The sequence below is a fragment of the Melanostigma gelatinosum genome, assembly GCF_949748355.1.
Source record: "Melanostigma gelatinosum genome assembly, chromosome: 20".
Lineage (NCBI taxonomy): Eukaryota > Metazoa > Chordata > Actinopteri > Perciformes > Zoarcidae > Melanostigma > Melanostigma gelatinosum.
The window spans coordinates 10339396-10364307 of record NC_136653.1 but is presented as its reverse complement, the minus strand read 5'-3'; the positions used below and the strand labels follow the sequence as shown (position 1 = coordinate 10364307).

The window sequence follows — 24912 nt, the reverse complement described above, 5'->3', positions numbered from 1 at the left end:
CTCCAAAGAGGAAGAGAAATGAGAAGGGACCAAGGTTTTTCTCTGGTTCAAAATGAGACAGAGGAGGTGGTACCATCCTGATCATACGCACACAAGTGTATGTGTACCATCCTGTGATAAATTGTGGCCAAATGGTTAGAGGGCTAGTGAGTGGTATTATCTGTATTTTAAATACAATCCCCTGTGGAGTGTCGAGTGCATTTCTTTAAAGTATGTAATAATGTTTGGCTGGAGTAAAAAGCCAACAGCAATAGAGTTACATACTTTTTCAACCCGCTACCTATTAATGTGGCACTAGTAAGGTGTTTATCAGTGAGGTTGCATGGATCTGAATAAATCTGGCTTGCTTCAATGATTCAGGAATGTTAGATGCATTTTCGGACAGAGAAAAATACATTCCAGTCGTCACTGCAGTATTCCTCCCCCCTTAGGCTTATTCAGGCTGATTGTAACATAAAACCCCATGTTGTTGAAAAGATGGATGCAAAGGCATTCCTCTTGCCTTTTGATGATTGGACAAGGAACTCATTTGGAATGCTCAGATCATTTTTCCTCGAGGGAATATAGTTTTTAGAGCTGTCGCACTGCAGAAGGAAATAAGGCTTCAACAATGGCTACGTGTCTGTGATGTGTTCCCTTTTGGGTAACTTCCGTACATTTGCTCTCCCAGCGGGAGGGGGCGGGAGCTGCAGGTTCAAATCTGGTCCAAAGCATGGATCTGACTAAACCCTGCATGGTTCAGTGATTCAGTAATGTGACAGCACTGAGAGGTTCTCAAGTAGAGAAATGAATGCCATTTGCATGAGGGAAAAAAAAGCGTAATTGCCATCAGCACTTGGCCTTCGGTCGGTATGGGTAAATGGAATGTTTTGTGGAATTAAATTAAGGAGAACTTCAGAGTCAATATAGACAGGCAAAATTATAAATCTATTGCGTATTGCACTTGCTGATGAGCGAAATCCAAATGAAACAGAATTCCATTACACAAAGGAATAAGACCAAGGTAAACACAAATCACTAATTGAATTAGTGAGAAGCTTCCAAAGGCAAACATTGAAATCATTATTGTCCTGCACCCAACTCCCTCCTTACGCACAGCAAACCAACCCACCCATCCTGACTTTCATATCCCATCTGCCCTTTCTTCTCTCCCATCTCTACGTCCTGCTTTCCTTCCCTTCTGCCCAACCTGAAGCCAGACAGCATCGCGACTCTGCCTGACCTCTTGCAGCGCTGCAGCTACCTTCCAACGTTCCCCCGTCGACTAATTGCCTTGATTTTAATGACTTTTTCAATTATGTCTAGTTGGCTCCAGCTCTCGCCCCGTAATCGCCATCATTTCCATCCATTACACTCCCGTATTCCCTTGGCAGTAATCAATCTTTGGTTTCTTTTAAATACTTGAAGGCAGCCGAGTGCCTTCTCCCCTGAATAACAGTGACAACCTCCTCATAGCAAGCTGTTCAAGGGCTATAAGGGGCGAGAAGAGGAAAGAACCGGCGGGGCCACCAAAAGCAAAAAAATGTGCCTTTCTTATCAACGTTAAACACATTACAGGTTTGGCACATGAACAACACACATGTATATTGGAGAGTTCCTACCTGCTCTTTGACAGAGGCGAGGATGGAGGAGGTCGTCTCTGTCTCAGATCTGTCTCCATTGGATGCTGGCATCACGGGGGCAACCATGGCCCCCTTCTCCTGCTCTGCAGGCTGCTCTGGCACCGGCATTGCTAATGTGAACAAACCCACACAAAGAAGAACCATGATTCAACTGAAGTGTTAAGCAGTAATCAAACTAAAATGGGGTAAGTAGAAATGGGTCATATCTGTATCATGTTGTTAAGCCTACAGTCAGCCCAATAAATCGACTTTGTTTAAAGTCCTCTGTAGCTCTGTATCACTTTAAGCTCTAAATCCGCCAACTTTTTAGCGGTCCAATCAAATGCAAAGGATTTGATTTGAATACCCTTTTGTAACTGTTTCCTGCTCAAATATTTATTCATTTATATAATGAAGTATTGTTAAGCGGTGGTATTTATAGTGGAAAGATACGCCCAAGGTAACAGTTGTTCTGTCTTCTTTTCTCGTCGGTGGCTGTGATGAAGTGCTCACTTGTACAATCAGATTCTCCACAGTAGATATGAGATGCAGCATATGAATCTGTTGACAGAGGCGGCCCACAACTGATGTTGTTAGGTGAACACAATGCATGGAAGCGTACGGAAACCAGTTAGTTTAAAAACCAGCATGGACATAACATCGGCTCCGGCAGCTTTCTGTGCAGCCTCCTTGGATCTGGGTTTCTCCTGCTGAATGTGCGTGTAGGGTTGCTAATTTCCACGAGTAGAAAACACATGTTTCGTTGAAGTATGTTTGTTTATTAGGCCTAATAGTAATTTTATGAGTGTTTCCCGATTGCCTGCTGATAGCTAGCAACATCCCTGAAGCTGCTCATTCTGCAGTCAAACAGGTGATCCTTCAAACAAAGGCGACACAAGTCAGCAATGCAGTGACGGTTCATTCAATGATTAGGACGAACACGATATTAATTTCAATATTCAGGATAGAGGCAAAGTGACGCGTGTCTCTGACTCGTTGAGTTCAAAGAAGTGAGACTCTCTTGCGATTGAAAAACAAAAACAAAAGCATAACATTTGGTCCTTTAACCGTCATCAAACACCACCTCGCCAACTGTAACAATACAATCATATCAGTACTGCATGAATGGATATGTCTTTTCTCTTTGCTAGAATTCATCATAAGGGGATGGTTGCACGACGGGTGACAAGATCATTTGACATTTCTAAATTGAGCCATCTATGAAACGAAAAATGTGCTTCTTTATCATGAATTGGAATAGTTTGAAATGATCAATAAAAGCGTCCGTGCCTCTTTCCCCTGTGAGCTAAGAGCACAGGGAGAGAGAGAGAGAGAGGGAGAGAGCGAGAGAGAGATAAAAAGTCAGAGAAATCAGGAAATTGGTCTGCAAGTTTGAGAGAGAACAGACCATGGGGACGGGGATTTGTCAATACAGCAGCCCAAGCTTCAGTGGAACACTAAATAATGAACTGATTGAGAGTGGGATTTGATAATGGAGTCTCTTACTTTGCAATTTACCACGAGTCTCTGCACTTAACTTTTCCCGTTTGATGGGGAGATCCAAAGCTGCGCTATAGCTTTGGTTACACCCACTCATTCTGAAAGCACACGTTGCTGCAAGTGCATGTCTGCAGTGCAAATTCAGTCATATATTTTAGTCGTGTTTTACAATTTAAAGTAGGTTTTTTTTAGAGCAAATATTTACAGTAATGCATCTAGAGCTCATAAGACAGACGTTGAGGGTATGTGAGCCATTAGCGTCAGGCAAGTAAGCTTAGAAAGTCAGTGAGGGATCCAGACAGCCTGCAAATCAAACAGCCAGTCAGTTTATCAGCCAGTCAGCTAGCCAACAGACAGACAGCAGGCCAGACAGGGTGGTGTCAGTAAATAAAAGATGCTGGCGAGATGGCCCGCAGATGGTTATTTTCACTCTCACTGACAAACACCACGACTGTGTCTGGCATCTCCCCTCCCGAGTAGAGATGAGTCACCAGAGTTTGGCTCCTGAGCAGCCAGAACCCCAGCAAAGACCATATCACATTCTCTCGAACGAGCCAAATATACGAGTCAGAGGGGAGAGGAAAGACTCACCTCGCCGGCATTGTGGAACACCTCCGGCAATGCAGCGAATGAACCAATGATCCATCAATAATTTAATCTCGAGCTCCTTGGCAACAGTTTCGTGCTGTGGTGTTTCGGTTTTCGGTTCAACAAACCATCCTAATACGTCTGTAGAACTCGAAACCTACAGTATTTTGAAATAAGCATGACAGACCTTTTTCATTGCAGGAAAATCACAGGTGTGACTAATAACGTTAATGACGGCTTCATTCCATTTAGCTGTGTCAGTAAGCAATGCCAGTATACGTCAGTTTGCACAATACCAGAGACCCTGCATTGGCACACCTGTTTTGTCACAATGGCTGTACCCACTGGTTGTGTGTGTTGTCTGTTTAACGCTGATACATGTCGAGGAAAAACTCATTCATAATTGCTTTTCCGAGTTTTGCATTAACTGACTCTGAGGAACTGGCTCATCAGACAACCCATCCCAAGGCTTTCTGACACTATATTCACAATATTCATTAAACTGACAAAGCCACAAATGCAGTGACATTTTGTAAAACGAAACGAGGTGTGAGTGATTTTGATAAGTGAATTTTTATAGCCAAAGACAGGAAGGAAAAATAAAATAAAATCCTGATCCAAACCCAGGAGCAAAGCAGTTTTTGAGGCTCTGCATACAACAATACGAATCATTGTGAACCATTTATCGCCTGAGAAAGCCAGCGATTCATATTTAGAGAAGGCACAAACCCTTTGTGGTTAGTGTCCAGACAGGTGAGGTGTTCAGAAAACAGTGCCAACACGTTCGGCGTCAAATGTCACAATACTCCACCACCCCAGTGTTCTTCCTGGGTTATTGTCGGCAGGCAGAGTCGAGCTGCTATTGAATAGATGTGTTACGTCCTGCAGGGTACAATGTAACAGGAGCCTCAGTTGAGAAAGGGGCCTTTTGTAGCTCTGGGGAAGCAGTTAATTGCAGTACATTCTGGCTGATTCGAGTTGGGGCGCAGCTTCCCGTTGAACTGAGTAGTCGGCCTGACATTTCATTTGGCTCAGGCCTAGATAAGACATGAAAAACTCGGACAAAGTCTCCTGTTTTTAACAGCATAGAGGACCCAACTATTTGAGAACAAAGTGTATACAACAAAAGAAAACTTTCAACAGGAAAAAAAAGAGACCACAGTTTGAAGTATTACTACTCCGTATTTCTTCAACCAGTCAAAGAATTACTGTATCTTACTCTGTATATCTTGCAGGCATATGTCTCCTTTTCAGACTCAACAACAACTCAACCCTGAAGGGTCATGGATACTAAAACAATATGCACGAGAATATGCATGAGATTCATTTGGATTGTTAAAACAAATGCTTTATATTTGCTTGTAAATTAAGATTTCGATAAATATATTTAATAAACCAATCAGCCGACTGACTATCGTAAATGCAGAAACATTGGTTGAGGGTTTTGGGCTTTTAGCATTGGGTTTAAAGGCTTAAATGACAGAAATCTCATCAGTTAGTTTCCAGATTTTATGTAGAATTGCTCATTTCAATCAAAATGTGGGCGATGTGGTCTACGATTGGTCGACTTTGTTCTTACCGTCTGCTCACAATAGGTCCATTTTACAGTAGCAGGGTAAACAGGTGTTCCTTTTAAGCATTCTGCATCACTAAATAGAACGGGACCATAATTCATGTAATCAATTACACCGGTGTTCACCCTGCAATGTCCTGTCAAAAATGGCTGCTGTGAAAAGAACCTATTGAAAACAAAGTGCTTCTGCTCCACACACACATGAAAAAAAACACATGCATGTTGGTACAAACACAGAGGAGACTCACATCTTGAGTCATAGGATTTGACAGGGCGGACACCTCTGACCCATGCTCACACCACAACCTGACAGGCCTCCACACCTGCCCCCTTCCGGCTGAGCACACCTTACATGTGCGTGCTCACACTAAAACACACACCCATAAACACACGTTTGGCCCGTTCACACACCTTCCTCTGAGGTGCAGTGAGGTGTCCTTTCCCTCTACCCTGTGTGACCTGTCAGCTGTCTGACTGCAAGCCTTGTTGGCTCGGCTGCGCTGCCCTGCTCTCCACTCTGACCTTAACTTCTCTTTTCTTTCTCTTCTAACTTTTTTCATCTAATTCTCTGGCCCGCAGTTTGTCTCCCAGTGGTTTGCAATATGCAATGGTAATGGATTAAGGACAAATAATGTGTCTCCTGAATAAAAGTAAATGCCATGGTACTGGTTTCATTTTATAATTTTTCAAGAATTTACCTCTCAATTATTTGTCATCCCATCGCAGTGTGGTCTTCAGAGGTAGGGGAAGGGATTGGGCGGATTAGGGACCCATACAGTATATGTGCATCGAAATTCAACACAGACGCCCGATTGCTTTTCTATTTGTAGCTGGCATTAATAATTAATACGAAATGCACTTTCACAATTTCTTCGTACTTTGTCTCTTTTAGTCAGATCTCCTGTTCCGTCCCCAGGCCACGTCCCAAGTATTGTGTGATGAGGAAGCCATCGCCCTCTGCATGCTTGAGTGAGGACTCAGAACACAGTCAAAAGTGTGCTTCTCCCTTCCACATGAAATGACACTGGTGAAATACTAACGAGGCTTTGAAATGCAATCTCGGTTGGAAGGAATTGTTTGATGGCTACACACAAAAAGAAGGAGGTTCCTTAGGGATGTGAAATGTGGTTGAATCCTCCTGCAGAAGAAATTATTTGAGCAAATGATAGTTTATCATATTGATGCATGTTATAATTATGTTTCACTCTATGTGTGTGCCTAAGTGTGGTTATTCATCAAGTGTGCAGTGGTGGAATTATTCATCTATTATTATTTTTACAATAATATATGTAATAATAATTTATTTGCAGTGGTGGTAGTTATTCATCAAATCATTATTTGTGCAGAAGGCATGCACCCCAGTGGACTATGCACACACTGTAATGAAACGGAAACTGTCAAACCTGCACTGACAGACTACAGATGATGAAGAAAGAAGGGGAATAATATCAGGACTAATTGATTTAAAACACAAGACTGCATTGGGGAATCTGCTGGTAAACCATGGGAATTGCACAATCTTCTACTGAATTGCTTCAGAGTAACATAAATAATCTACTCTGGATTTTTTTTTTTACCCGTCAATCTACTGCTCCATACTCCAGGGAAGTTAGCTAAAAACGGGCAACACAAACTGGTGCCACATGTGTCACAATCACATCCAAACATGTCATACAATGTTCACATCCATGTTCAAAAAAAGTGTTCAATTATAATTCAATTTTGCAGGAGCTGTGGAGAGGCCCAATGAAGACGAACGGGTATCGCGGTCTTGTTCGAGACAGCGCACATTTTTGCTGAGCTGCCTTATACCTGGAGCTATCCAATTGATCCTCAGAAGGACTCCATCTAATGATTTTCTTCACCTACAATAAAGGGAAAAACTACAATACTATCCACTATCACATGGTATAGAGCTGTGGCCATTTGAGAATAGGTCATTGAAGAGACCAACTTATATTCAGTTAAGAATTTAAAGTGGATGAGCAATGGAGTCCCAAATGAATGCTTTATAAAAATATGAAAAATGAAAAAGAATTGCCTGTCCTGTACTGTATCCTGACTGTTTTAACAATGAAGTACCTACTCAGCACAGTCTCATCACACTGCCATCATTGTTACACTGGACTCCAAAGAATAATGCTTCCACTGGATACACTCAACACTATTGAATATCGTGGTACGATAGTGATCACCTGTGTTCATTACTCATTTGATTGTCTATAATTCATGTAGACACGCCCTTTATTCATACTGCAGACATTTCCTATATTTTCAAGAAAGTGTTTGCACTTCAGGTGTGACTTATTCATGTCTGTGGAAGAAGCAGGAAGAATAGTGAAAGCAGAAAGAAAAGTTGTATGTTTTACGGATGTAACATGCTTTGTGGCTGCATTAAACTGTTGAGGCAAGAGGACATGTCATCTTTCTGTCTTTTACAATGGATTACTGCTGAGAGGCTGTCAGCGAAATCTGATGTTTCCCACGAATGTTTCAGAAAGCAGATTTATTTTTTTCTTCTGCGCTTGGCGATATGAGGCATGTCATTTCAGCCAGTCACTGTGTCTTAAATCAAGCATTTCACTGCAGCCCAGAAATACAAGGTACATTGCAAAAAGAGTTTTCGCGGATTTAGCTGTTCCAGATAGAATTGAGAAAAAATTACAATTTAATGTCCATAACTATAAATTAGATAATATTTGGGGGGGGGGGGGGAAGAGGGAAAGCATGTCACACATATAAATGACTATTTGTTTTGTGATTTATTTGGTTAAAATAAAAAATTTTAAGTGCAATATCCAAGATTGGGAGTATTTCTATCGCCTCTCAACAGCTCCCATGGCAGAGGTGAGCCGGCAGCTCACCGCTAATGGTGCGCTAACACAAACTACACAAAAGTGCTGACAGAGCTAACAGTGTTTAGCTAAGGGGGTATCGGAGGGTGGTCGCTGTCCGTCAGGAGCGCCTCATAACCGCCGTATAAAAGCAGACATGAGCAAACCAGTAGGGCACGCTCACATGCACAAACATCCACTAACATCCGGCCCGGCTATGTCAACAAAGCATAAGCTCAATTAGCACCACACACAGAGGGAGAGTGACTTCATTTTCTGCTCAGGTAGACATTACTCCACGATATCTTTACACAGCAAATAGTTGTTTCCTGCTATATCAATGTTCAGAATGTTAAATACAGATCCTTTCACATTTGACAAATATCCTGCGACTTGCCATACGCAAGTAGTAATATCGTTGGCTGATTCTTCCTCTCTTTTCAGTGGAACAAGTTCACTGAATCACTGCTGTCTTTTGTGTGTCTTGGCTACACTGGTAGGTACTAGCTTCGGTAGCGACATCATGAACACTATATATTTGTGTATGTGCATAACAGCTGACTGGAGTGCAGAAGTCAAAACTTTTGTTTCAGACATCAATAAGTATAAAACAAATATCCACTTCAAATACGTTTGGAACGAGTTACAATTCAGAGTTGGTTCTTGAGCCCAACGCTTGATCTAGGGCTTTTACTCTCTCAGGACCAGCTCTATTAGGAAAACACACAAAACAAAACAATCTTCTTGTGCACTGGATAGAGTCAGTATTCAGTCAGTGTTTCCTTTGACAAGCTTAAATTGGCCTCACAGGAGCTAATACACTGCCACACATTTCAAAGACAAATATTTCTGAAATAGCTCTGTGTGATATGGCTATTCATGCATATTAGACCACATGATGACGCAAATCCACCCTCTGAAAATTCTGGTTTTTGATGGGGTGTCTCTCTTGAACCCGCAAGCATTCAAATAAAGACAAGGCACAGGCACCTGCTCACAGGCACACAGCTGCTAGTGACATATTCCACTGGGTCTATGTGCTGTCTATCTATTGCTGTTAAACATTATGCTCCATTAAAATTGACTCATGCCAATCTGTTCATTTAATTAGAATTTCAAAAATACAATTTGACGGCTATCGAATCAGTATAGTTCCATATGAAATGGTGATGCAAACATTCCTTTCATCCCGTTTCTGAAACTCAAAATGAGAGACATGTAAATTGGACTTGATAGATATGTCAGACTTTCTGAGTTTTGATTGCGACTCATTAGCTGTGTGCAATTCACCGACATCCTCAAGAGTTCAAATAATAATTGTCCCAAACAGACGGCTAATAATGCTAATGTCATCAGAAAAAGGGCAAAGCCTGGAAGATGCAGAAATCATCATTATAATTCCCACATGCAATTTCCCCAGCCAATCACTTCTGAATTCCAAACACTGTTTTGCCTTTCAAAAATGATTCCCAAAGTCTGACACACATACGAATGTCTTGGATGATTGATAGCTCCAATTCACCTCCATGTAACGTATAATATTAAACTCTGAATAATGCATTGTTCAGTTAGCACTGCGGAGAGATGGAGAGTTTCTGTGTGGCACATTCATGTGGAGAAACATGCACACAAACGTGCACACCACATCACAACTCACAATGTATGCCTGTGTGGGCACATCCACATTTTTACATATGCAGACACACCCACAACTAAAAATAGACACAATATTCTCTTTGCTGTGAACTGAGAGATATCAGAAGTGTTAATTGAAGCAACTGATTGTGCTCCCAATTATTGCCAATGCATTTCAGGTGTGAGTGTGTCATGTGACTGTCTATTTAAGCTGATGCACCTGCGCAGAATAAAATACGTGTTTTCTCAGAACTTGACCCAGTGGCTGCAGATTGTTTGTTCTCCCAGGTTTAAATGTGTTGAGTCGGTATATCTCTAGTCAAGCTCTGCAGAACAGGTTATGGGCCCAGATGCGTTAGACGTTTGTGCAAAGAGATATCCGGCGTGAGTAGCCACTGAGAGACATTTGCTTGTGTGCGTATCTCACGGATTGGAGTGCCAGCACCATGAGCGGACATACGAGTTCACGTTGGTCTCGTCTTGTTTTTAATGGGGACGAAAAGAACTATGAACTGTGGGAGACAAAGTTTTTGGGACATCTGCGGTTGCAGAAACTGAAGGACACCATTTTGAATCAGCCCGCCGATGGCGCAGAAGAAAACGCACTGGCTGAGGATGCGGCGAAGAACGCGGAAGCGTACGCGGAACTGATCCAATTCCTTGATGACAAAAGTTTGTCTCTGGTCATGCGAGAGGCAGCGGATGGCGGGCGTGGAGCGCTCAGGATTTTGCGTGACTATTATGCAGGCAAGGGTAAGCCCCGCATTGTATGCCTGTATACAGAACTGACTTCTTTGCAAAAGATGAGTAGTGAGAGTGTGACTGACTATGTCATACGTGCTGAGATTTCGATCACAGCGCTGCGTAATGCTGGAGAGGTTTTAAGCGATGGACTATTGGTTGCAATGATTTTGAAGGGGCTGCCAGACTCATTTAAGCCTTTTTCCATTTTTATCACTCAAAGTTATGAGACTCTCTCTTTTGCGGAGTTCAAGACTAAGTTGCGCAGTTATGAGAGCACTGAAGGTATGCGCACAGCTGCGGCCGACGACAATGTCATGAGGGCCCAGGCGCATCCAAGGAGGGCTGCCCCAGCAGGCGCAGGTGCACGCAGCACCGAGAGCGGGGACATTGTGTGTTTCCGTTGTGGCCAGAGAGGTCACAAGGTAAGAGACTGTCAGCGTGGTCAACAGTGGTACGGCCAGGGCGAGAGTACCGGACGGCGAGGAGGATGGCGACAGTGGCAGCGGGACAACGCGCGTGGAGTGTCCGAGGAGATGGATGACAACACCTTCGTGTTCAAGCTGGTGACCAGCGAGCCAGGAAGCGGTGTCACCAGAAAGGGCTTGATGGTGGACACCGGTGCGACGGCGCATATCATCACTGACCTGGCGAAGTTCAAGAACTTCGATGACCGATTCCAGTCCGAGACGCACTGCGTGGAGCTGGCCGATGGCACAAGCTGCACGGGGGTCGCGGAGCGCAGAGGAGACGCCGAGGTGTGTCTGATCGACAGCAGGGGGCGGCACCTCAGTACCACACTGAAGCAGGCGCTGTACATCCCCTCGTATCCCCAAGACATCTTCTCCGTGAGAGCTGCAACTTATCGTGGGGCAACGGTGATCTTCAAGGAAGGAGAAAACGTCTTGCAGTATAGAGACGGTACGCGCTTCCTCATTTATGAGCATAACAGACTGTTCTATTTGCCTACTGTGTCAGTAAACAATGACTGTGATGATCAATGTATGAGCTGTCATGATATTCAGACGTGGCACGAGATTTTGGGGCACTGTAATTTTGATGATGTCATGAAGTTAGAGAATGTTGTGGATGGAATGTCAATCAGGGGTAAAGCGTCCAAACCCATGATATGTGAAGTGTGTACTCAGGGCAAGTTCACTCAGAGCAGAAACAGGAAGCCTGATGTGAGGGCCAAATCAGCCTTAGAGCTGGTTCACACTGACTTGTCAGGCCCCATTGACCCAGAGTCCAAGGAAGGGTATAGGTATGCACTTTCCTTTACTGACGACTATTCAAGTGCAGTGTTTGTGTACTATCTAAAGTACAAGAGGGACACTGTAGAAGCCACAGAGAGGTTTCTAGCCGACACAGCCCCATATGGGAAAGTGAAGTGTATCAGGTCTGACAATGGTACAGAGTTCACAGGGCAGGGTTACCAAGCTCTACTGCGTAGGAATAGAATCAGACATGAAAGATCAGCACCATACTCACCACACCAGAATGGCACTGCTGAGCGTAACTGGAGAACCCTTTTTGACATGGCGAGATGTATGCTCTTGGAGAGCCAGTTAGCCAAGGAGCTATGGCCGTATGCGGTCCAGACAGCAGCAGTGGTGAGGAATAGATGTTTCAACAACCGCACTAGAGAGACACCTTACTTTATGCTGACAGGAAGGAGACCTAATGTCTCCAGGATGCAGAAGTTTGGTACTGTATGTTACGCCTACAGGCAGGACAGGAAGAAGCTAGAGTCAAGGTCTGACAAGGGCATCTTCGTTGGTTATGACAAGAACAGTCCAGCCTATATGGTCTACTACCCTGACAGCAGGAAGGTGATGAAGCACCGACTGGTGAGGTTCATGTCCTGTGTTGAGGGACAGCAGACTGATGACATGTCCGACGATGACACTGGTGTGCAGTCTAACGCAACCAGACCTGACCCTGACCAACCCGAGCAGAACGACATCCCAGAAGCTAGGCCAGGTCCAAGCCAGATAGGCCTACAGACAGGTGGAGTCAAGCCCGAATCCCAGTCTCCACGGAGATACCCTGCTAGAGAGAGGAGGAGGCCAGACTTCTATGGGATAGAGAGTGATCAGGCTCAGATCAACATTGATTATTGCTACAGGATGGTTTGTAATGTACCACAGACGTTCAGAGATGCTGTGTCTTCATCCAACTCAAGTAAGTGGATAGATGCAATGGATGAGGAGATGAAGGCACTGAGGGATAACAACACATTTACTCTGACCACCTTACCTGAGGGCAAGAAAGCAGTGGGGGGTAGATGGGTGTATACTCTCAAAACCAATGTTGATGGATCTGACAAGTACAAGGCCCGCTATGTAGCCAAGGGATACAGTCAACGGATGGGTGTAGATTATGGAGAAACGTTTTCTCCTACTGCCGACCTGACTAGTGTGAGAGTGTTGATGCAGAAAGCTGCCCAGGAGGATCTGATCCTGCATCAGATGGATGTTAAAACCGCCTACTTACATGCACCAATTGATTATGAGATTTACATGGAACAGCCAGAGGGTTATGATGTAAAATCTCAGACAAATGGGAAGATGGTGTGTAGACTAAAGAAGTCACTATATGGGCTTAAACAATCAGGTAGAAACTGGAACATAATGTTGCATGACTATCTATGTGAAAATATGTTTGTACAGAATCCAGCCGATCACTGTGTTTATGAGAGAGAAACGGAACATGACAAGGTGATCCTACTGATCTGGGTTGATGACCTGGTTATTGCAGCCAGTGATGAGTGCTTTAAAAGCAGTAAAAAAGATGCTTGCTGTGAAGTTCCAGATGAAAGATTTGGGCAGACTGAAGAATTTTCTTGGTATCACTTTTGACCAGTGTAATGGATGTGTGACCATGTCACAGCAGAGCTATGTTGACAAGCTGCTTGACAGGTTTAATATGCAGGATTGTAAGCCCAGGTCAACACCTTGTGAACCAAAGCTGCATTACACTGATGAGAAGCTAGGTGACCCCAGAAAATACAGAGAGGCAGTGGGTAGCCTAATCTACCTAACCTCATGCACCAGACCTGATCTGAGCTTTGTTGTAAGCAGACTGTCACAGCATTTCAGTGAGCCGACAGAAGAGCAGTGGACAACTGTTAAGCATGTACTGAAATATTTGAAGGGCACAAATGACAAAATGTTGTGTTACAGAAAATGTGATGAGCTGAGGTTGTTTGCTTACAGTGATGCAGATTGGGCAGGTGATGCAACTGACAGACGCAGTACAACTGGTTATTGTGTTAGTCTGAGTGAGAATGGTCCTCTGATTTCCTGGAAGACCAAAAAGCAGCCAACGGTAGCACTGTCAACTTGTGAGGCAGAGTATATGGCGTTGGCCGCAACCACACAAGAGTGTCTTTACTTATCTCAACTGCTTGAACATCTTGATGACTGTCTGTATGATGTACCTAAGATTTTTGAAGATAACCAAGGTACAATTGCATTAGCCAAGAATCCAGTGAGCAGACAGCGATGTAAGCACATTGATATAAAATACCATTTTGTGAGATCAACTGTTAATGACTGTAAAGTATGTTTGGAGTATTGCCCAACAGACCGGATGGTAGCTGACCTGATGACAAAACCAGCTACTAAAGCAAAGCTACTTACTTTTTCCATGTTCTTGTTTGGGGCATAGCCAGTTAAGTGCAGTTAAGTGCAGTTGGTTTCCATGTTTTTCCCCTTGTATGATTTATGGTTGTCAATAATGTGTGATCAAGTGGGGGTGTTAATTGAAGCAACTGATTGTGCTCCCAATTATTGCCAATGCATTTCAGGTGTGAGTGTGTCATGTGACTGTCTATTTAAGCTGATGCACCTGCGCAGAATAAAATACGTGTTTTCTCAGAACTTGACCCAGTGGCTGCAGATTGTTTGTTCTCCCAGGTTTAAATGTGTTGAGTCGGTATATCTCTAGTCAAGCTCTGCAGAACAAGAAGGATACAACATATTTTAACACTCTCCATATTTGACAACAAACAACAGTTCTGGGAGTTTTGATCTCGTAAACCTTGTACAGGAATGATAAAATAAACGCTTAATTTGATTTTTTACATCCAATGATTTAGTCTGAAAGGGGCCATTCCTGGAACTGTAGTGGTCCAAACCTTCATCTAGTCAAAGATGTTAAAACCCAGGAGAAATGTTTTTTTTAATACAATCATTTTTATTTCATCGTTCCAGACTAACGCATCAGCAGAATTCCTAGTAGGCACCACTTGAGACTTAAAACTCTCCAGAGATCCTTGTTTTTGTAGTTTGGAGAAAACATGATGAAAACTTCCTGTGTCTTTAATATGAATTAAAGATTAGAGTTTAATTAAATATGGTGTATTCCCATGGCTCAATCATTCCCATTGTAGGCTTGTGTTTACGTCTAAACCAAAATACCAGGAATTACACCATCATATGTCATTTCCATATTTGTGCGGGAACATTACCAGTAGACGTCTTGCATGGAGTGCACATTCACTTACAAATGCATACACACACACATTGCCAAAGATGAGTTTCATGGCTTGGGAAGCATTTCGTGCTTATGCAGTCCCAGACTAAATGGAACAAAATTGCTATGTCCATCCGACGTCTTGAAAATGCATATTGACAGTTTGTCAAGCACATATTCCCTCAGAGAAATAAACAAACTGCAAACCCCCCCCCCCCCCCCCCCCCAGAAGAGGCGATACCAGAGCAGAGAGCGAGACTGGGGGCGGGTGTGGTTCATGGCTCCAGTAGCTCCAGTGATTCAGGAGGCTGGTCACAGACAACTGTGATCTAATGCCTCAGGTTTGTTTTGCGCGCTTTCAAAAAGCCCCAGCGCGAGCAGTCAACAGAGACAGCAACATTGATTATTCCAATCAATACCTCCAGCTACTATAGCTATGGCATTTATATCATATACTCTACTGTATTACTCTAAGTACACCAGGTTTTTTTTAAGTCCTCTGTAGCGAATATTAACATTCAGTGGGTTTCTCTTAGAGGAGAAAAAGCAAATATATTTTCTTTTTTTTGTTGTTTCTGCAGCCCGGAGCACTGAATGTGCAGTGCATACACACACACACACACACACATACGGTATGCACACAGCTCAGTCTGGCAGTTGGGAAGCAGCGAGATGGTTGACCTAGATTGGGTGCCGGGTTTGAAGACATGCAGTAGTAACCATCTGCATACAAAGTCAGAAATCTCTACTTCGACAGTCAGAGAGATCGGAATAGGGATAAAGCTTTTGGTGATTCCAAATGCAACATTGTGCCTCGTGCCTGGAAACAATGACTGCTAATAAGCAGGTTTCATCACCTTGACTGGCAGACTATTAGACACCATGGCTTGTTAACAGGACTGATATCAAATTGTCGCCTCCTAAAGACAGAGCTGTCAGCAGGGAGCCACCGATGCCACCGATGCCACTGTAACTGTGTAGAAAATAGTAGAGTATGTGAGCAAGAGAGGTTAAGTGATCAGGTGGATAAGGAGTGGGAAAAAAGGGTTGAAGATTAGATGAGAGGACAGAAGATGAAAGGGTATAGAAACATGATAAAGGAGAGTGTAGGAGAGAAGGTGGGAGGAAATCAGGCATTTCCTTTCCTGAGTCTCAACTCTTTCTTTTGTCTCACACCTCCTCCTGACTCCCTTCACACAAACAAACAGTCATCTTCCCTTTGCAGCCTGACACTCACCAAACCAATTCTCTCAACAAAGTGGAAAATCTCTCATCGGGTCAGAGGAGCAAGAGCTGTAACAAAGTTTTTGAGACAATAGGTGACCGGGTTTATGGGGGAATGTGCTCTTCCTTTAATGATAATAGCTCTTTGTGAGAGAGGGCATAGTAGTCAGATGTATTGCCTGTACAATATCAATTGTTGATTTGGTGTTTAAACATAATACACCTGCACGGCACAGCGCTACCTTGAAGTTCAGATAGTTTTCCACCCATTCGCATTTGTGTCACTTAACTGACTGAATGATCCGTATGACATGGTCCAGTGAGGCTACTCGTGCTTCCCCACTGTTTCTTTACAATCACTGAAAGCTTCCTTTATGTCTCAGAAAAAATTGTCCCGGACTTGCAATCCTGTAAGGTAACACAAAGCATTATGCATTCCACAGTGTTTGCAAACCTTTGAAAATTTGCCAATGTATAGAATCGGCTGTGACACTGGGAAGGAGAGTCTTTATTCAGTCCTAAGACTTGCCAGCATATCACAGTTTTCTATATTTTTCCTGCCTCTACATTTCAAGGTAAATGTTTTACAGTAACACTTTTCCCGCATGTTGCCATAACCTACAAGTACTGTTCAGGATGTTAGCAAGCATGGAGAGCACGGCCAGACCCTGTTGCACTTGCTTTACAAATATCTTAATTATACAGGGGCAAGTGTGACTGCTTCCTCCGAACTTATTTGTTCGTAAATAAATGTACAGTGCAACGATCTACATTGTTATGACTTCTGTCTTTCTGGTAGCGATAGACATGAAATAATTACTTTGACTGTCATCCGATAGTGCTTTTGTGTTTCTGTTAAAATTATTATTTTTATGCCTCAGGTCCAGCACGATCCAGCTGGCCCTGCTGGAAAGAATTAAGCATCATTACCCCCTTGCCCAAAAGCACAGCCAAATGTGGCTTGTTCAGGCTGAGGCCACCCCGAGCAGTTCAAAAATAGCCTTCATTAATGTAATTGAGAGGAGAGTCTGGCTTCACGGCTATGGACAACTAGTTCCAAAACAAACCTTGCTATTTTGGAAACTGATTGACATTCATAATGAGTGCGCTTTGGCTGGCTCTTTGAGACCCTGTAGTGGAAATCAGGCTGGTGATAGCCAATGCTGGACATAAAAGCTCCAAATATAACTGCAGACACCAGCTATTTGCTATGAAGGGACATCCTGGAGCTGTCCATGGTGCTGAAAAACACTGCCACGCCATTGTTTCTCTCCCTGTGCTCATGAGACAGAAGTATTCAAAAGGAGCCTCAGCCTTTGATATAGCGAATAAAGCACAAGATGAAAGTCATGAAGTCTCATACATCCTATTTATTATGTCTATCAACTCAAGACATAACTAGGTGAAGTGAATCTGTCCTCAGTCGTTTTTTGTTTCCTCTATGTCTCCCCTCCCGATACAATCAAGTTGAAATCATCGGGAAGAGAGCTACTCTGAATTAAATTATGAAGTGTATATGTATATATATATATATATATATATATATATATATATACATAAACCTACGCTTCTGCTTGTACATTCAAATACAGTATGATCATGTTATCCATCTGAAGGGCTTGAAATTCAAGGGAAATGCCAACGTGCGTCACTCTTAAGTCATCACCCACCCATGTCTGCACAATTGTCAGCTGAGCCACTGGGTTTGTAGAGGACTAACCTGGTAATGCTTGAGATCACGTGCACTCCCAGCACCTCTGACAGGTGGCGGGATAGCGTGACTGATTGCAAATGGGTGCTTCGAAAAGCAGCATATCCCGTCTTAAACACTTATTCGAGACGCGGAGAGGAAGAGTGGGAGAGTGTGTGTCAGACGAAGACATTCGACAGACAGAGAGCAGTGGGGGGTATAGTGGGCTCAGTTGATAACCTTGGCTGCGATAGTCATCACAAGCATCAACTTGGAGAGCGGGAGATCAAAACTGACAGGTCACTGTTCTAAACAAGCTGGATGGATAAAGAGACAAAGATGGAGAGGATACGAGAAGAAGCAAGAAAGGAACCGACAGAGATGGCGAAAGAAGACACGCAAAGAGGGAACAAGAAGGAGAGAACGACAGAGGGAGCGAGAGAAGACTTCACAGACACCCCGCTGCAGTCTGATAACCACGTGAGCCTCTGTGAGTTCCAAACGCAATCTGCTTGCACATGCACTCACACAAACGCACGCATTGTATTTAAATTGGAGACATAACAATCTGTTTTAGAAACCAAAATAGATCCATATGTACAGTATATATAGACACTGCCTCACTAGTTTGAATCCAGCGACCACCTGGGAAAATCTGCATGGGGAAAGTAAATTCATAAAGTTGCCCCTCCCCTTTCTACTTTTACTTGCTCTTGAACACAGCACCAACACTGCTGATACTCTGTAGCGACCGGCCACACAAATAGCAGCTACCAGTACCGGTAGTGAACACTTTATTTCCCAGAATATCATCTGCGGTACTTTAATATTGATTCATTTTAAGATGCAATTAACACATTCTTCGCATAAAGTTACTGTAGCACACAGCAGCTTCAAATGCACATATTGGGACTCCACTAGCAGCTTACCACAATATAAAGTCGTATTACTTCCATCCATAGTAGAGGCTTCTGTTGACTGCAGACCTCGCCACAGTAGGAAACCTATGAAGCCACAATGCAGAGGCTGTGCTGTGGCACGACAGGAAGAGTATACCCCAGAGAGGTGGATAAGTGCGGCCGGGAGCTGTTGAGAACACACATCCTACCCCTCACAACCTTGACATTTAACGCATAATATACATGAGATGACAGACAGCCAAGCACACACAAACACCCACATGCACACACGTGCTCACACTGCCATCAGTATTGCGTGTTACAAAAGCTATTCAGCTCTTACACGTAAGCGCTATGAAGCCACCTGTAAGTGAAGATCAGAGAGTAAATCACTGGCTTTCAATATTTTAAGTGCTTCTGCTGGCTTCATCAAATGCCTGCATTACAATCATAAAAACTGTCTTAAGGGATAAACCCGCCAGAACACAGGACCAACTCAACTGAGGCATGCCGCGATGAGAATTAAAATGGATTCAAATTATACTAAGGGCATCAGATGTGTGATGCATGTTGACACCTAATTGTGCCGCGCATACATGGGAGGCAGGGATGTTATTGTCATGCTCTTCCAACTGTGCGGAGCTGAAACTCTTCTCGCTGGTAGTCTTTGATCCCACTGTGATGCCGTAGATCTGTCAGAGGAAGGGAGATCCCACTGGGACTGTGCAGCCTCAGTCCTATAAACATAACGTCATCCTACTCTACTCTCCCTCGCTTCCTTTTTTTTCGCTGTCGCTATCTCTATGCCTCCATCCATCTCTCCATTTGTAGGGTCTTCATCGCTCCCTTCCCTACCCTCTCTCCCTGCATTTTCTCTCATGGGCTGCTGTCGTGTCTTCTCTTGCGAAGACAATCATCTTCTGCAGAGAGAACACCTCTGTCACAAACGGCGTGTCTGAATGTCTTTTGCTGTAAATCAATGGGCATCCAAATTCTCATTTGTTTTGTATCTCCAGACCATCTTTTCGTTTGCTGTCACATCATTACCAGCAGTATAATAACATGATTCTATACGTCTGACATGTGAATGTGTGTGTGTACATGTGTATGCAGTGTGTGCAGGGGGGGGGGGGGGGGGGGGGGAACGGTTGCTGCGCTGGCATTTTTGTTCTACGCTGTTGTCCTTTTCTCCTCCTTATCAGCCACTGAACACATTCCTGCAGACAAATCCATGAGCAGTGTGTGTGTGTGTGTTAGCCATAATTGCAACTGTTTGTTTGGCAATACCTGAATAAGTGCGGAACATCATGAGCAAGTTTGTGTGTGTGAGAGAGAGAGAGAGAGAGAGAGAGAGAGAGAGAGAGAGATAAAGCCATTCAGTGCTCGCTCTCTCTGGGTCCAAAGCCCTTGGGTGTCGCAGAAGAGTTCCACTGTGTTAATCTCTATGTAATAACTGAATCACAGAGAAAACAACAGAGCTCCCCGTCCCTTTTCACAAGCCAAAAGGCCTTGGGGCAGCTGGTTAGTGTCTAACTGTGTGTGTGTGTGTGTGTGTGTGTGTGTGTGTGTGTGTGTGTGTGTGTGTGTGTGTGTACAGAATGCGCACATTCACACGTGTATGCCTGAAAATTGAAATCCAGACGATAGAGCGCTCTGCTTGATCTGAATAAAGCGAGCGAGGTTCGGAGATGTCTCCTGCTGAAGCCTGACTCACGCTTACCACGAAAACAAAGACACACAAACACACACACACATTCAATTCATTATAAATCCAATGCATTGTGTCGGAATAATGCATTTAAAAAATAAAAAAAACCAGAGCAATGATCAGAGCGTACTGCTCGCAATGTGACTTTCAGAGATGCTGTGTCAAGTCGATTCCCTGCTACTCCGTTGTCACTCATTTAAAAAGGCATTCGGGATATTGTTCCTCTTTCTTTCCCTCCGTTCGTCTGAGATGCGATCGGGCTGTTAGTATCTGCTATTGCTGCAGGAGACATATGGGACCTCAGTGAGTTGTTAACCTCCTGGCTCGACTGTGCCCTCTACCACTGCCTGTGTGTGGGTGATATATTGGACAGAGACCGACAGAAAGACACATTGCTTGCTTCAGAAAGTGAGAGAAAAGGGCAACGCACAATTATCTATTCGGTCACCAATGTAGCTCACCAAGAAGCTATCACAGCTGGGTGTCTTCGGAAATGAATAAGTAAAAAAGCTGAAAGGGTAGAACTATAAAACAATGAAATACAATTATAAGTAATGATTGACAATGCAAGACCCAAGCATCAACATCTTCAGCTGTTGCTATGGCGGCCATTTTATCCTTATGCTGCCTTGCTAGAATGTGGGGGGCACATTATCATAAAACATATGATGGGGCTTGATAGGGCAAGATAAAGTCATACAGTCATAACATGGCAGTAAACACAAATGAACACATATTAATAAATTAGAACACGTGTATATGAGGAAGAATAAATCAAAGTCTGCAGCAAATGACAAAGCTATATGTTTGTAATTATTGGCTACCATCAGAAATCTGTTAGGTTGATGGGAGTGATCCAGATTGCCTTTCAGCCATTTGTCCTTCTTTTTGTTCTCTCTTGTCAACGCGACAAAACTGCAGTTGCAAAACACCTTAACACGGAGGAGGAGAAGAGGGAGAAGACACGGGAGAAGAAGAAGAAGTAGATTAAGAAGAAGAAGAGACTCGTGGGAGCTACTCTGTAAGTCTCGAGAAAATCACACAACTTTTTCCTCTGCGTTTGAATGCACACCGCATCACACCCACATACCCCGACTAAATGACTGCCAGACGCTACAGAAAAACATCTCACCGTCGTAAAAAGGCAGCAGGAATAATCAAAAGCAAAGATTAACAACATGATGATTTTTTTGCAGTCATAAATATTTAAGTATTTATGTACTTGGCTGGAAGATGTTAGTTATGTTTATTTAACATTAAGGGAGTTTAGACACCTGAATGAATTTACATCAAGAAGCAAATTTTTGCTTTTTGCTTCTTGCTGTTTGCCTTGTTGTCCCATCATGTCCACGGCTTGGCAACAGAGAAATATTGGACAACACACAATAACTATGAACGCACTTTAGAGTTTGCCATTTAATGGCATTATTGATTTTGCTTTGACCTCATGTTTGGCTTAGAGACTTGAGCAATAACAGGTCACTCTGTTATATTATCATGGCATATGGCATCCCCTCATCAGTATGTGACAGACTGCTACCACAAAAAAATGTGATTTCAAATTCATATGTTCCCTTCAACTGGTCCGAATAATACAGCTTTAATGATAGATCAGTTCCCTCCTCTCTAGGCCACAGGTAATGAGATATTACTGTAATAATATCTGTATATACATGACTTTGTCACATTAATTAATAAATGAAAAAAATAAATATGAATGAAAATGAAAAATAGATAGCAGCCGAGCTAGGGGAATTACACATGTATATATGCATGATATTAAAATAAATTCTCCAAGATTAGAGATGCTGTCAGAATGACACAGCACGGCGCCCCCCCCCCCCCCCCCCCAGTCGGCCGACAAAGAGTGTCCACAGCTGGGCATGAAGCTGAGGGCGGTGAGCCTCCGCTGGGGAGGCTGGTGGAGACCTCTGCGCTCTCTCTGGTCTCCTGCTGTCTTGAAGAATGTGCCATAATGGGAGAAAGAGTAACATTGCCTGACTAAACGCCGATGGAAATTCAATTCGCCGCACAGCATGACATGCAGAACATCCTACGCCGTATACAAAACATAAAAGTGTAGATTTGTGTGCTTCCATTGTGCCGCCGCGTGTGTGTGGTTGCATCAAATGTGTCTCGTCCACAAAATGAACTTCACTGACGCATCAAAATCACACTATGGGGGGGAGAGGAATTGACTCCTAAAACAGGGTTTGTTGCAATACTGTCTTGGTAGAAGACGTGGAGATGATGTAACGCTTTGAAACACTTGACGGGATCTAACCCCCCACCACCACACACACACACACACACACACACACACACACACACCGTCATAACAGCTTAAGGTTTGCCGTGCTAGGGGGCAAAGAACCCCCAAAAGATCAAAGTCAGACACCTCACTGTGCCTTTGCTTTCATTAGACCTTGTGATCCCACATTATTCAACAGTTCAACAAACTTTCATACATCCGTGAAAAAAAAGGTTCAAATCAGTGTTCCAATTTTATTTTTTTTAACCCTAGCAGAATGAAAATGACTATAACTTTTATTTCTTATTTTGTAAAGAAGACAGATTGTCCTTATAAATACACACTTGGTGTCACTCTGTGAGAAAAGGTAAAAGACAAAGGCATCCAGGTGAATTGGGAGTCGCTCTTCCAACTGAAAAAAAGGAGGTTCAAGTGCTCAAAAAAGAACATATTCACACATTTGAAGTGTGTTTGATCAAGACACTGAATGCCTCCTAGCTCATGGGACACCATCCTGTCGCCAAGTCTAACCTCTGACCTTCTGAAGGGGCGGTGCAGTAAAATGGTAGTGAACACAATGAGACCTATTCCTGACCCAGCCCACAATGGGATTCATAAATGGTAAATGCCATACAGAAGAAAAAAATCCCAACTATGCAATAACCTTTTGAATGTGGGAACTCTAATATTGACCATCTACCAGAAATAAGGGCGAAGATAAGGTAACCTGCCTGTAATAAATGTAATCCCCAGCTTTGCTTGCTGTGCCTGTGAAATCAATATCCTTTTATTCCATCTGTTGGAGAGACCCGTAAAGTCCATTTCAGTCTATAAACGTCTCTGAGCCAAAGGTTGCTTTGCAGAGACACACTGAGAAAACATATCATTCCCCGTGTCTTAGAGTGCAGGTCAAATTAGTTGAATTAATATCAATATTAAGTCAACCCTCCCACCTCCACGGTTTTCTGGCAATGGCGTATTCTTTCCTGCAGTCCATGTGTCTGTGAGTGTGTGCACAATTCCCCGGCTGCAAAGTGGATTGTTGTTGCAACTCTCGCGTATATAATCAATTGTTTGTCTCTTGGTTTTAGAATATGTGTCATCTTGTCTATCTGCAGTCCTCAGAGAGAAAGCAAGGGGGGGGAAAGGGCGATGAGAGTGACATAAATGGTGTGTGTGTGTGGGGGGGGGGGGGGAGATTTGTGCGATTTCTGGGAATCTGCGAGTCTTTTTTTTTTTTCTCAATCCCTTTCATAGGTCTCTCTCTCAAATAAAGACTTTCACCACAAATCTCTGGCACAAGCCCAGAGCCGGCAGATTTCGAGCCTAATTGGCCTAAACAACAGCGAGGGGTATCTTGTCTTTGCAAATGACTGTAGCAATTTGTTAAGAATGTGTTTAAAACCTTCAGCAAATGTAACTTACTGAACCCTTAAACTGAGCAAAGTAACGCATTGCAGGTATGACACAATCTGGATAAGCCATTGACAGAAGACCAGATGGCATTAGAAAATACCAGATCACCATTATTTTGTTACACTTGCATCTATTTCTTTTCTTTAAATGAAGCATTGTCAATAACCCAAGCAAGACCTGTTTTTTTTCAGTCTCTCTCTGAGTCTAGCTGTTGGTTAAAACGATCAAACCACCTCCGCTCTTCTGATCTTCTCTTGGTCAGCGTGCCTTCTGTCAAGTCTTGCAGCATCGAACAGTGCTGACACTGGCATGCCAAGGCAGCCCTATTCTGTTTTTGCTGTCCGCTGCTAAGATACAGTACCGCACATATCTCCAACAGACCCAGCAGATTCCGGCCATAATTGGGACGCAAAACAGTGAAGGGTGGCTAGGCTTCGAGAACATTTCATAAAAAGCCTTTGGGCAACATTTTATTTTCTTCTTTTCTTTTTTTTCTTTTTTAACCATTTCACGATTGAAAACATTCCAGGACACAAAATGTTTTTCGCTCCGTTTCTCTCGAGCAAGAGAGACAGCAGAGTTGCTGATGTACTACTGTGGTGCCACTGTGTACATACGGCGTTAGAAATTCATGAGCTGCACAATATCGAAGTTAATTTATGTGCGGGTATCAACAGAGAGTTGCTTGATGAATTATACATAGCAGATGCAAGCCGCGGAAGACAGATGAGTGAAATGAATGCGCAGCTCTAGATGCTGTTGCCACTGTTGGG

At 43.3% G+C, this 24912-nt stretch overlaps 1 protein-coding gene across 1 annotated transcript in view; it reads right to left on the bottom strand.

The window, feature by feature from the left end:
• ctnnd2a (catenin (cadherin-associated protein), delta 2a) overlaps nt 1–1730 on the bottom strand; it is a gene marked incomplete at both ends in the record, with an annotated part of 184528 nt that extends 182798 nt beyond the window's left edge. The window contains one exon of the mRNA XM_079292530.1: nt 1602–1730. Coding sequence (XP_079148656.1) covers nt 1602–1730 — 129 coding nt within the window. The remainder of the gene's footprint in view (nt 1–1601) is intronic.
• Nucleotides 1731–24912: the final 23182 nt, after the last annotated feature.